General features: G+C 40.6%; 1 protein-coding gene across 3 annotated transcripts in view; it reads right to left on the reverse strand.

Moving 5' to 3' along the window:
• Positions 1 to 9,000, reverse strand: part of SEPHS1 (selenophosphate synthetase 1) — a 30,373-nt gene that overhangs the window by 5,143 nt on the left and 16,230 nt on the right. For 2 of the 3 annotated variants that reach the window (XM_006906971.3, XM_015585641.2), the window contains exons 5-7: positions 8,212 to 8,366; positions 6,071 to 6,161; positions 3,855 to 3,954 (exon numbers count right to left, since the gene is read on the reverse strand). In XM_006906971.3, the coding sequence (XP_006907033.1) occupies positions 3,855 to 3,954; positions 6,071 to 6,161; positions 8,212 to 8,366 (346 nt within the window). The remainder of the gene's footprint in view (positions 1 to 3,854; positions 3,955 to 6,070; positions 6,162 to 8,211; positions 8,367 to 9,000) is intronic. The other variant, XM_015585640.2, reaches the window with a different exon arrangement.

Genomic DNA, 9,000 nt, shown 5'->3' on the forward strand with positions numbered 1-9,000 from the left:
TGTTCAGATCTTTTCTTAATGTTGAGTTTTAAGAGTTCTTTGTATATTCTGAATATCAGTCCTTTGTTAGAATGGTGTTTTGCAAAGATTTTCTCCCAGTCTGGGGCCTACCTTTTTATCCCTTGGTGTCTTTCACAGAGTATAAGTTTTTTATATTAATGAAAATTTGTCAGCTTTTTCTTTAATGGATACTGTTTTTGGTGTTATATCTAAAATGGCATCAGCAAACCCACCTAAATTTTATTCTGTCATCTTCTGGGAGTTCAACAGTTTTGCATTTTATATATAGGTCTACAATCCAATTCATAATTCTTATGAAAGGTGTAAGGCTTGTGTTCTATAATCACTTTTTGCCTATGGATGGACAGCTGAGGCACCATTTGTTGAAGATTATCCTTTCTCCATTACACTGTCTTTGCTCTTGTGTCAAAGAGCAGCTGAACTATATTGATGTGGCTCTATTTCTGGACTCTATTCTGTTCCACTGATAATATTTTTCTGTTCTCTCACCAATATGACCCTGTCTTGATGACTAGTTTTAGCAGCCACTGATTGTTGTTGAGGTTTTGTAAATAAAAGGGGCAGCAAAAATAACAAAATTGTAATTCAATCATTCTTCCTTCACTTACCAGATGTAACTCTTCTATAAAGAATTAAAAAAAAAAATTATTTGGTTCCCGCAAAATGCAGTCCATACAAGAACAGTAAAATATGTGCTTGATTCTTTTCATTATTTTCAGAACAAGCTGGTGCCCTGGCCAACTTCCGAAGGTGACCAAAAACATCGTAATTATCATTATGATCTCACTGACTTTTAGATACCTGATATACTTCAACTGACTGTGGTCACTCTCCTTTTCAATACTCAAATTGTCCCGCCCACACCAATCTGACTGGTGAGGGCCTCTTCAAGTTATGTGAAGTGGCATGATCTCACTAGTTACTGACAGCTCCATTGCTTTCAGTGACAGGATGTCTCAGGCTTATCTTCTGTATTCCTGTCCCAGGGTTATTTATAATCAGCCATTTCCCCAAGGAGTCTTGGCATTTTTTAGTGGAAAATGGTAATTTTCAGATTGGAATCTAGGCACCAGGAGTTCATTATTAATGGGTTATCGCTGCTTCTAGACCTTTTCAATAGGTACAGCAATAAGCATTTTTTTGAGAAAAATCCCAAATTCATACTGAGAATTCCAAATTAAAGATTATAGTTTTTACTTGGCTTCTTTGATCTTTTCTCTAATTCTTAAAATCTTTGTTCCTAACTACATGAAAGTATTTGCTTTATCTATCTTACCAACATTCTCGCAAACACAAACCCACTGAATACAATGAGACTTTTTTTGTCCTGAGGATATACACCTAAAATACCAGGCTCAGAGTGATCTGAAATAATTTTTCCCCATGTGGTTTTTCCACTAAGTTGATAAATGTTAGGCAGCTTTCTTTTTAATTTGGTTTTCATTTATAAGATATGCTCAATTTTTTTCAACTATAGAAATTTATATACGTTTCAAAGTCAAACTTATAAAACAATGCATGTTCAGAAGTCTGCTTCCTCCCTATTCTCTTACATGTAACAATTTTTATTAATGATTTATTTTTCCATTGCTTCTTTTTGAAAGTATAAATTATGTATCACTTAATATTCATATAAATACATAAAATGTATCATACTGTACACATGCTTCTGTCCCTTGCTTTTTCATTTGATCAAATCCTAGGGACAGCTCCCTAGTAATAAAGATCTCTCTCCCCTTTTAACAGCTCTATAGTATTCCAGCATGTACAGGTAGACTAGATAGATAATTCAGTCCCCTACTAATGGTCGCTTGGATTCTTCCCTTTTTTTGTAATTATAAATAGTGCTCCAATGAATGTCCTTGTACACACGTCATTTTATATTTTGGCCACTGCTGATTTGGGACAGATTCACAGAAGTGGGACTGCTAGGTCAAATAAACAGATGCATAATTTTTGCTAGATATGACCAAACACTTCTCCATAAGCATTCTGCCATACTGTATTCCTACCAACCATGTATCCAAAATAGGGATGGGGAATCTGAAGTGCTCAAGTAAAGTATAAGCAAAATAATAATCCATATGGATAAAAATAAATCCATTACAAATAATCTTTCATTGTTAAACTACTTAATTTGAAGAACCAAAAAAAGGAAAAAGACTCTTTAAATAGTGTAAGTGACACAGGAACAGAAACATGAATGAAAAGCCACAGTTGTAAGTGAGGAGACATCTGAGGACGAAGAATTAAATAATTACTATTCGACTCTGGAATATAGCCAACGAAATATTCCTGGAATGCTGAAAAAAATTATGGAAAAACTTGATCTCAAAATAAAATTGCTCAGAAGTAGGCAAAAGGTAAATTAATTATGGCATATCTCTCTGGTAAAACATCTAGCCATTAAAAATTAATGTGTACTAGAATTATATGGAAAACAGAATTTAGTAATGTTGAACGAATAAAAGGAGATTCTAAACACATATAAAATGTATGATAATCACAAGTTAAAAACATTAACAATAAAACAATGGTAAACCACCAACCAACCAAACAGAAAAAAAATTCCTAAAAGAATACATGAAAATATTAACAGAAGCTGTTTTTAGGTAGCGAGACTATGGACAATATTTTTTCTTTCCTTTTTCCATATTCTAAACACTTTTCCATAAAGGATATATACTTTTTTTTACAGCAGAAAAAGTATGTACAATAAACAGGAAGAGAAAATAAAGAAAAAATTTAAATGCAGCGTGCCATTATGAACTGTGCTGTACAACCACTCTGGGAACCAATGAGCACCATCTAGAAAAGCTGAGGCAGTACAAACCTCTCAGACACGAGCAATGGGAGAAGCCCTGACCAAGCCAGTTTTCAGTAGGAACCCACACAAACGCCCAACAGCAGGTGGCCAGGTAAGTTAGTCACAGAGTGGAAAATCATACAGTGGTGAAAATGAATGAAATAGCTACACACTCCAGGGATGAAGCTCAGGAACATTAAATAGTGGGAAACACGATAAGAAAAACAGATACAGGTATGATTCAATAAAGCAAAAAATGCACAACTAACTTCTTGCTTAAGGATACAAGACTATGTGATAAAAATTTTAAATGCATGAGAATAAACATTAGACTCAGCACAGTGGTTACCCCCAAGCGGGAATCCAGAAGCTGGGCGTGGAAGGGGCCCTTCTGGGCTGCCAATGCCATGTTCAGGTTCTCATATGAGATGGTGGGCACGTGGTGTTACATGCTGTTCCTTAAGTCCTGCACAGATTTGATTTCTAGAGAAGCATCTGTGTGGGTTGCTCTGTGCAGAGTATTGGGAAGCAAACTAGCACGTGGTATGTAAGTTCCAACAGGGCAAAGATGTGTCTGTTTTGTTCACTGTGGTGTCCCCAGCACTTGGAAGAGAGGACACACTATAGGTGCTCATTAAGTATGGACTGAATGAGTGACATCTGTATACCGCATACTAGTCATTCTTTTTGGTGCTTCATGGACTTTTTAATATTCCTGTGAATAGGATCCTATTTTCCCCTTTTGGCAGAAAGGAATACATATAAGAAATACATGCATATTCCATATTCAGATCCAAATCTGTCTAAAACCAGGGACCAACAGAAGAGGATCTGACCAAATCTGGCCCACGACCTGTTCTTCCAGCTAATAATGGTTTTTTTTTTTTTAATGTTTAAAGCATTGTGGAGGAAAAAAAATCAACACAATTGAGACTGTGCATGGCCAGCAGAGCCTGGAACATTTCCCATCTTGGCCCTGTCTCAAAAGCTTGTCGACCCTGCAACAGCCAGCCTCCCACCACAGTACCTGTCCTGTTGAGCCTTGCCATGTTCATCATGGCCTCCTGGTATGCCAACTCCACGTCTTCTTGGGTCACCACTAATTTAATTTTATTCCATTTTTCAGGCTAGTAATAGGAACATAGGTGAGAGAGAAAAAAGAAAAAATGTGGTTAATTTTTACTTCCAACCACTGAAAGAAAAGCTCTGTTTTTTCCTTAGCCATCTTCTGGGGAGTTGTATTTAATTCTGTACGCAATATTAAGTTTTCTAACCTTCCCCCCGACTGTGACTTTAGATGTCCGTTAGACACAGCATCGTGGTATCCTCTGGTTCTCAACTGCACTTCTGTAGTCAAACGCTGCCATTTACCGGACACGCAAACCCGGCGGGGCCTACGGCTGTGGTGCGCAGGCAACGAGCTAACAGCTTCTCTGTGGCAGCGTGTGAATCACTGTGGGTAGCTGTGAATGTCGTCTGGTTCTCCAACCCATCTCCCCTATTAAGCTGATGGCTTTCATTTTTCATACATTTATACTGTTACTGTCTTTACCTGAATTCTGGACCACTTAAGTCACCTTGATGGACAAGTGGACGCGAAAGCAACCTGGGTTGCATGCGCCCTGAGAGCAGCCGTGGAGACCACGGGGTATCGTCAAAGTAAGGAGGAAGGGGTGCTCCCTGTCTCCTCGGTCTGACTTTAAGAGAAGCGAGCATCGTAATTAGGGGTTCCTGACATACTGTCACCGTGGTTCATTAATGGCCATCATTCAGGCATGCATTCATTTTTCAGTAATACCCAATAATCTACCTCTCGGTGCAGTAGCTTAAGTCTGTGTCCTCCCTTCTCCTCTCGCACCCCATCTCTCCCTCAGGAGCAGTAACTGTTCTGAGTGTTATACCTGTCATTCCCCTGCCTTGCAAAAAACAGTGTTCACATACACACAGATGCCTAAACAATATGCTCTTTGGTTGCTTCTGAATTTTATGAAAAGGGTACTGTGCTGTGACATAGTCTCTGGAACTTGCTTTGATTCTGAGCATTTTTTAAAACTGGTAAAAAAAAACAAAGGAGGTGTCAGGTTGGTGGAGAGGAGAGAACGAACCCAAGTCCCTCATCTTTGATGCACCTTTGCCTTATCTGCCTCTGCCTCTCCTCCTAAATTACTCAGACCTGGGTGGCTGTACTGCAAAACAACTCTGTGGATTACTGCTCTGTAACGGCCTTCCAGTGAGATCTGCGGATGGTCATACTTGGTGGGAGTATAATCTACATCATACCAGATGGGAAACCTCCCCATCATCACTGGACAAGAAGGGAAAAATAACTAAAGATTGGTAGCCTTAGAGATTTTCTCTATTCTGCTATAACAAGCTAACATACTTGGTTGATGAATAATAAAATTATTCTTCTTTTTCAACTGTTTATCAGGACTGGTAGTTTCAGATGACAGTTGCAGAAATTAAAAGCACCAAGATATGTGAACTATACCACAATCATATTAATTTTTGAGTTGTTACGGCAATGAGAAAAATCTTAAATGAAGTATGATTATAGCTCAGTGGAGAAGTGTCTCAGGATACATATCTTCATATTCTTGATACTTTCTCCATGAGACAATTGTTTATCAAAATGCTGAGTTACTAATTAGTTTAGAAAGGCAAAACAATCAAAAACCTCATGACTAACATAATTTAAAGTGTCAATAACCCTGCCTTCTTTACACCCAAGCTCTGCACTTTCCACACATTCCCCTCCATATTGTTTTTTCAGTGATGTTTAAGATATGAAAGATAAAACTATCTTGGCACCAAATAAACCAAACTCACTGCCTCCCAAATTCTCTTTATAGAGCTTCTCTGAAGCCTCGAGCTGGGACTTCCCTACTTTAAGCATTCAATACATGAAACTGTGATTAAGAACATGGACAATTCCTATAATTTCTATAAGCACATAACTGATACTGAGTTCCCAGGAGCTCATTTTTAGGAGACAAGCTGATGACATTTAGAAGATGTAGACCTGAAACATGTTAAAATGTGTCCAAGGGAAGGGCTTCTGCTGTGGACCAGAAGCAGATGCGTCTTCTAGTAAAAGCATACTCCAGAGCTAGCAGACTAAAGGGATACTCGGCCTGACGTGTAAATGAATGCCCTCGTCCCCAAACCCTCCAACAAAACTACTGTGACCCTGAAAACTTCTGTTCAGCTCCCCAACTCCCCAGCACAGGCAGGGTCACTCACAATATCCAGCCATTGGTGCACGGCCACGGCCACTTGCGTCCCCAGGGGCTTCGTCAGCACTAGCACGTCCCCAGGCACTGCGTTATCTGGCCTGAAGAAAAGAACAAGGGCAGGGTCTGGTCAAATTAATAAAGGCCATAAAATCACCATCGGTAAATACGAGAAAGAAAAGGCTGCTAAAAACATGTTTGCATCTGAGAACACTTACTTAAATTTAAGCCAACTACCACCGTGAATTAGAGCTTTCCAACCTGCTTCTGGAGCTACTACTGCTGGGACAAAGACATTAGAAGAAAACTGAAGCGTCCATCCATTACCTACTCGATCTACTGCCCCGCTCCTAAGTGTAGGCAGAGGCAAACCCTTAGCCTCCGAAGACAAAGGCCTCATCAGGCCCCGAGTCAGCCATGCTCCTGAGGCAACAGGACTCTGGAAACAAAGACTGGTTCTCAGGCTGTGGGATTTGCTCAAACTGCGGATCTAATATTTTGGTGATTCTGGCATCGAAGTTTCAAACTCAGACTGACCAAAAAGTTTCCTACTTGGCACCCAGATTACCAAAGACTGGTCAAAGCAGTTGCCTCCAGGGACACTGGTGACGTGGGCGGGGAGGGATGGCAGGGTACAGCCTTTTACACCTTCTGGATTCTGAGCCACGCGAACATGCTGCCTGTCAGTGCCTACTCACAAAAGGAGAGAAACACGTGGAGTTTCTGCTTCCTTCAGAAAACAGAACAGGGTAGCTTTTCTTAACGAGATATCAAACATGGAAAGTGACAATCTGTGTTGAGAGAAACTTCTCCAAAGATCTAGAGATGGTGCTTGCTCTGGCAAAGATCTGAGATGGCCAAAAAGCAATAAAAAAGCTGCCAGTATCACTGACCACGAGGGAAAGGCAAAGCAGACCACAGTGAGAGAACACCTGAGCCCACCGGGATGGCTCTCTTCAGAACACGGTAACACAAACGCTGAAGAGGCTGTGGAGACAGACGTGGCCTCCCTGTCCCACAGTGCTGCTGGGAACCAGTCTGACGGTTGCTCAAGTTAAACAGTTACCACGTGATCTGGTATTTCTCGGGTACATACAGCCAAGAGAATCAAAACATACGCCCACAGAAACTTACACATGCATGTCCATAGCAGCGTCGTTCGTAATAGGCAGAAATAACCCAAAGGTCTACCACCTATGAACAGATAAACTGCGATATGTCCGCACACTGGAATATTATCCAGCTATAAAAAGGAATGAAGTACTGGTGCATGCTACAACATGGAGGACTCTCGACAGCATTACGCTCAGTGAAAGAAGCCAGACACAAAACACCACGTATTATGTGATTCTATCTACATGTAATGTCTAGCCCTTTTCTCGTTTAGAAAAAAAAAGTGCAGCTTGTGTAGGAATGCCACATTTTCTAGGATTTGACATTTTCAGCAATCGAACTACCAAAAAAAGAATGCTATAAATAGAATGATGTCATTTGTTTCCAAAGACTATCAATATACTAGAGCTGTGTGAAAATAATAATAAAAGCAAGATATTTCAAGGCAAACTCTGGCGGTAAGGTTAGGACTATAACCCGGGAGGTTACCTTGGGGCAAAAAGGAAAAGGGCTAGCTAGAATCAGCAAATCCAGAGACAGAGAGCAGACTGGGGGTTTCCGTGGGATGGAGGGAGGAGGGAATTCAGAGTGACTGCTTATAAATACAGGCCTTCTTTTTGGGGGTGACTGGAATATTCTGGAATTGGATAATGGTGATGGTTGCACAATCTTGTTGACTACAAAGAAAACAATGACGTATATATTCTGAAATGTTGGATTTTATGTTATGTAAAGATATGAAAGTTTTAAAAAATAGGAACAAAGAATGGATACATGCTACAAAAATAGATGAACTGTGAAAATATTCTGCTAATAGCATGTGGACTGAAAGAAGCCAGGATGGGGAGTTTCTTGTCAGGGCGATGAAAATGTTCTAAAACCAACTCTGGTGATGGCTGCAAAACCCTGTGAATATACTAACAACCACCGAACTGTATACTTTCAATGGGTGAATCTTATGGGATGCAAATTCTATCTCAATGAATCTATCTTAAGAAAGAGAACAAGGCCAGGTGACAAAGAATAAAACCAACTTACATGATGAATTCATTGGGCTGGCAGACAGTTGTAGCCACTCCTCCCAAAACAATCCAGGGGTTTAACACTGTTTGGCCGCCCGTTACAGACGTTCCTGCCTCCTCTGCTGCATCTTTAAAACCCTGTATAATTAGGGGCATCACTTTATCCCTTTCCTAGGGTTTAAAAGGACACAAATTAAAAGTCATGTAATTCAGGTCAAAACCGAGAAAAGAGTCTATACTTATAGATATAAAAAGGATCATAAAACCCTAAAGGAAGTCCTGAAAGTTTCCAGACCCCGCAGGAAGAAAGGAGGAGACAGTTTACATGGCAGCCATCTTCTCAAAAGCTAGAAGGTATGCCAAGTCACCACGTGAATGGTGCGCAGCAGAGAAGTAAAAGCTGGGATGTGCCCGGGAGAGGACAAGACTGCTGGAAACCTGAGCCGGCCTTTAGTTTAAAGGGTCCTCAAGAACGCCAAGGCTCGTTTAATACACACCCACATGTCCTCCCGCAACATGCATGTGATGGCCCAAGAGCACAGAAAAGCAGGCAGGAAAGGGCCTTCTGAAAACTCATTTCTGTGAGGCAGGGCAAACTTCTTTCTTGGGGTCAAAAACAAGCACTTTTCAAAAATAATCTAAATGGGAATTCATCTCTGGGGCAAAGAACAGGTGCAGGTAGCAAGGCCACAGACAGTGCTGGGTAAGCATGGAACACATCTGACACCCTGGCCCTATCACTGTCCATGTGAGTGACCCAACCAGCAACCAAAGGGGAGGGCGCCTGGCCCCTGGGGGATGCCTG

This window comes from Pteropus alecto, unplaced genomic scaffold, assembly GCF_000325575.1.
Source record: "Pteropus alecto unplaced genomic scaffold, ASM32557v1 scaffold11, whole genome shotgun sequence".
Lineage (NCBI taxonomy): Eukaryota > Metazoa > Chordata > Mammalia > Chiroptera > Pteropodidae > Pteropus > Pteropus alecto.